Source organism: Penaeus japonicus, unplaced genomic scaffold, assembly GCF_977035675.1.
Source record: "Penaeus japonicus unplaced genomic scaffold, GWHDUDI00000001_assembly GWHDUDI00000004, whole genome shotgun sequence".
NCBI classification, from domain to species: Eukaryota; Metazoa; Arthropoda; class Malacostraca; order Decapoda; family Penaeidae; genus Penaeus; species Penaeus japonicus.
The window spans coordinates 28190302-28195301 of record NW_028234406.1 but is presented as its reverse complement, the minus strand read 5'-3'; the positions used below and the strand labels follow the sequence as shown (position 1 = coordinate 28195301).

The 5000-nt window shown below is 35.8% G+C and overlaps 1 protein-coding gene across 1 annotated transcript in view; it reads left to right on the top strand.

Moving 5' to 3' along the window:
- LOC122257023 (Kinesin-like protein at 61F) overlaps nucleotides 1-5000 on the top strand; it is a 15370-nt gene that overhangs the window by 10305 nt on the left and 65 nt on the right. Inside the window, exons 12-21 of the mRNA XM_043022033.2 lie at nucleotides 1-23; nucleotides 236-421; nucleotides 707-874; nucleotides 1011-1271; nucleotides 1830-2009; nucleotides 2532-2751; nucleotides 2859-3001; nucleotides 3266-3409; nucleotides 3740-3856; nucleotides 3983-5000. The exon at nucleotides 1-23 is cut by the window's left edge and continues 93 nt beyond it; the exon at nucleotides 3983-5000 is cut by the window's right edge and continues 65 nt beyond it. Coding sequence (XP_042877967.2) covers nucleotides 1-23; nucleotides 236-421; nucleotides 707-874; nucleotides 1011-1271; nucleotides 1830-2009; nucleotides 2532-2751; nucleotides 2859-3001; nucleotides 3266-3409; nucleotides 3740-3856; nucleotides 3983-4126 — 1586 coding nt within the window. The 3' untranslated portion in view covers nucleotides 4127-5000. The remainder of the gene's footprint in view (nucleotides 24-235; nucleotides 422-706; nucleotides 875-1010; nucleotides 1272-1829; nucleotides 2010-2531; nucleotides 2752-2858; nucleotides 3002-3265; nucleotides 3410-3739; nucleotides 3857-3982) is intronic.

Sequence of the window (5000 nt, the reverse complement as noted above, 5' to 3'; positions counted from 1 at the left end):
TTCATGAACTGTTTAAGGAGAAGGTAGGTATTATTACAAACAAACCACAGCCATCTATTTTTTTCTTTTTCTTTTGCTTTTAGATTGACAGTAGTTTACAGTAAAACAATGAATGGCAGCTTGTAAAGGCTATATAGAATTTGGTTGTTACTCTCTGAATTAAGATGATTATATTATAATGTCTTTTTTTTATGTTTGTTTATGTTTGTTTGTTTACAAAATGTTTATTTGACAGGCACAGGCTGATGTGGCAGGTACAAAGGCCATGGTGGATCAGATTGCAGAACAATGTGCTGAACAGGAGCTGCAACTCAACACATTCCAGAAAGAGCAAATGCTGCCAACACTGGAAAAGATAGCCTCTTTGATCTCCTCTCATGCCATTACCATCACCGACTTGTCTGATACACTAAGTAGTAAGGTAAGTACCCTAATGAATTGTTTCTATGGTGTTTTGTATTGTTTTGTAAGTGGTGTAAGCTTGAAAAGATATCTAGAGCCATATGGATTTAATTTGGAAATTTCACCAGAATTGAAAGTACAGTAATTTTGTTAAGGGAGTACTTGATACAGATTTTACTTGGTGAGACAGTTTATGCTTTCAAGCCTTGTTGTTTGATATTCAGATTCTGTAACAAATATAATTATGGGAAATAGTTATTTAAAGACACTTATAATGAGACCTTGAATGATGTGCTCTTTACAGTTAAATGAGTTGCACACAGAATGTGAGAAGAGTCACCAGAGCCAAGAAAAAATGGCCTCTGAGTTTGAAGAACAGATGAATGCACACTTGGAGGCACACAGTGCACGCACTGTTGCCTGTCTTGACAATGCCAATGCTCTACGCAGTGATGTTGATACTAAGGCTGAGGTAAGGGCTATATTTTTCTCTTGTGTTTTTGATGTTATCCTGTTTTCCTAAAATGTTAACAAGTCTGGTCATTAATGTTTCCTGTTCACAAAATTTGGATAAGGCTATATGATTTTATTTTTTCCCCCTCCCCCAGCTTGTTGCATCTAAGATAAGCAGCTTGGAAAACCAGCTTGAAGAGCTAAAGCAAATTAGCACGGAGCTCACATCTTCAGCCTCAGCTGGTCTCTCTAACATATCGTCAGATCTTAGCATGTTGAAGGAAGAGACTCAGACTGCCAATGATAATGTGAAGACATTGGTCAAGAGTCTTGGTGAGAACAGCCAGAGTCATGTCACTGCTACTCATTCTCTGAAGGCTGAAGCTCAGTCTGCAATGGAGAAAATGGTCCATGAGGTGAGTCTGTTTTTACTCATATATGATAATGAGTGAGGTGGTGCATTGTATCAAGAGGTTGTGCAGAATGGATATGATTATAAGCATATACTCATCTATGAATAAGGAAAACTTTTTTATTTATTTTTTTACTTATAAATGTCAATTTTATGCTGGATGTCTTATGGGGATTCAAGATATTAGATTGCTTAATTAAGATAGAAGTTCTGAAAACAAACAGTTTAATGTTTGTACAAATGTGAAATTAAATTGCACTAGTAAGAAAGGGAAGGGAAATATTAAACTATGATTCTTGAGCCAGGCTAATCTCCTCTTCTGTCATTAACCCATTCCCGACGGGGGAATTCTAGCCTAGAATGTCCAAATGCCGGGGCGTTCGAATTATTAGGCCTAAATCAATTGAATAGCTGGCACAATACTGTGCCGCCCGGCAACTGGGCTTTTGAATGCGCGGTACACATGCTGTACCACCCGTCCTGTGTGGGTTAAAGCTGAAATACATTGATATCATATGCCTTACAGTAATGTAATAAGTAGTCAATTATTTCTTGTCATCAGTTGGATACTAATGTGCAACACATGGGAGAAGAAAGATGCAGCCTAGAGTCTCTGGTGGCACAGTATTCTGCAAATGCTTCAATGTCAATCAGGGAGAACCGCAGCACTGCTGAAAAACACATCAAAGCAGTGGAAGTCAAATCTGCACAGGACATTGCAGACCATGCCACTAAGATTGAGGTAAGAATGATAATTTCTCTTTAAGAACTTCAGTAAGGGTTTTAGCTGAAATAGGATTTACCAAAGTAGTGGACAATATAATTTTGTTTGCCCATTTCAAGATTATGATAATTAGATATAGATTATAGCTTCCTTTATGGTCATAACAAAGCCCTGAAGAAGCACTTACTCCACCATGATGGGTTTGTTTTTGGGGAATGGGTCAGTTTTGTACTGCATTTTTCCTTTTGTTGAAATTCAGGGTATTTATTAATTCATTTATGATGGCCTATCATATCAAATATTAATTCATATCACTTTGCCATTATATCATACATAAACTCGTATATTATACCACAAGTCTACAAGATAAAAAAAAAAAAAGATGGTCATCCCAGGCTAAACATCTTAAGATGTGGCCCGATTAAATGGGAAAGGCCTTGGGCATATTCATGTATTTTCTAGCTCTTCCCCCCTTTTTTTTTTATACAAAATAGAGCTTTTTACTTGAGACCAAATTGATAATGAATGATTTGGTTACAGATGGTTGTCGCTCTAACCAAGGATCTGGATATTAAGAATGAGTTACTGGAGGAAGAGGTGAGTGCACTGGAGAAGGAATGCGCTCAACTCCAAAAGGAATGCCAGCTTACAACCAGAACTCTCCAGGACTGGTCTGAGGAGCACCTGGATCATCTCAATGCCCGTGAGATTCAGGTCTCTGAATTCTTCATGGAGAAAATGGTCAAGGATGTGCCAACTGGTAAGGAAATTGCATCATCTTTAACATCATCAGTTACCATATCTATTTGTCTCTCTTGTAATTATCCTACATTATTAGAGGTATTATAAGATTATTTTGTATTCCAGGTGTGACTCCAGTACGTAGGGATTACCCCTACTCAAAGTTCCTGTCTTCCACCTCCCCGTATGACAGGCTGATTGAGAGATACAGAAGTGGCACTGTGTCCTCAATGTCAAGGATCCCTCTGCCCAACTTTGAAGATACTGAGGTATGGAATTCTAGTTTACTTTTGCAATTGAGTGATCAAGTTGTATATATTAGCTTTTATAATTATTCATACATGTATACATTCTAAAATATATATATATATATATATATATATTCATTCATACATACATAAATTTATATCTATATATATATATGTGTGTGTGTGTGTGTTTGTTTCTTTGGTTTATGTGTTGTGTGTCTGTATATAATTGCTGAAAATCATCATTTTTTGATGATTAATGTCTGCCTTTTGAATATTCTGCAGGATGAACTGGGCTCCTCATCAGCTGACAATTCCCATTTGTCAGCTGACTCCTCACAATTGGAAGATGAAGTGATGGAGGTCAGGTCACGATCTGGTTCTACCTCTGACCTGCGTTCCCGTTCAGGTTCAACCAGCTCTTACAAGGTATATCCTATGCTGAGTTTGAGTTACAGATTTCTGTTGCATTTTTTTTCAATTTCATTTTTGTGGACTGTTAATTAAGCTGTAAGTGTTGTGTCTTAGAGTCTTTGAAATAATTATATACGTGTTAATTTTGGTTGAGCCATTTGGGAGGTAAAGTATCTGACTCTTTATATTTGGAAAACATGAAAGAATGGCATGAGGGATAAATTTTTTATTTGCTCCTTGTTCTAGTAGCTTGATACTGTTTTCATGGATATTACAGGTTAAACTAACCTTATAGGTTCATTCCAGTAATGAATCTGGTTGTCTAAACAGTTGTACATCTTTCAGGGTGACAAGGGTGTATTTGTAGCTCCAGCACCACCTCTTCAGCGACAGGACAGCAGAGACGATTCAGGCATCCCACTCTCGAGGTCCTCCTCATCTTCTTCCATTCCTGATTCAAAGGTAGAAGTTCTGATGATATTTTAACATTTACATACAATACTGCCAAAATAGAATTGATGTCTTGTTTTAGTACGTGCAATTTTGTAAGGTTCTTCCCCTAACTAATAATATTTGATGATATTATAGGACAAGGAGAACAGCATAGTACGAAGAGGGAGCTCAAAGAAGAGGGAGTTAAAGCAACCAGGGACCTTCACCAGCAACTTAGAAAAGACTGGCAGCAACGACAGCCTCTCAAGAAACAGGAGAATATTGGGCAGCCAGAACTAAAATATCTCCACAATATCTTCCATATAATAATGTTCATACATAAACCAAAGATTCTTGAAAATATTTAATGATAATAATAATCAACTTTTTAGGTTGCTTTGACTAATCATATGATCATTGTCATAAAGAGTTTAAAGTATTTGATTGAATATCTTTAATTGTACAATGTAGTTTCCCAATAGATATGATCATTGATTAATACATGTATGAATGTTGTCCATCTCATTAAATTAATAACATCTGTCTTAACATACACTGCTAGAGTCCAAGAACTGATTTTGTTATATGATAAATATTATTTCCTCATATTGTACGTGGAACATTTATAGAGAGATATTTTTTAGTAGTATGTAGTTATCCTATGAGATAATTTTAGTATACACGTAGACTATATTGTGGCAGAGATAAAGCATTAGAAGAAACAACAGTTTTGTTTGTGAACATTGGCTGGTTTTTATTTTATGAGAAATGGATTTTGATTTACAATTCAAATATTAGAACATAGCTTTCTTATACTCTAGGATTTTTTTTCTTGTTTTACTCTTTTTTCTTTACTTAATGAACCAGACATCAAACCTTCTCCGTTTGAGTTCTGTTAATTTTACTCGTTTTAGATTCCACTTAGGTTTAGGTCATATCTGGATATAAGATCATACATATCCCAGGAGAATATCAGAGACTTGCGTGTATGTGTACGTGTGTGTTGTGCATGTGTGTATATAGGCATCTAGAAACATTAGTATTTACCTGAATTAGGAAGGAAAGTTAGATAGTTTACAGACGATTATTTGCATAATGCTATATATTAAGGTATCTTATATTTTCTCATGCCTTCTATGTCTGTCAAACTCATCATAACTCATATGTGACTGTA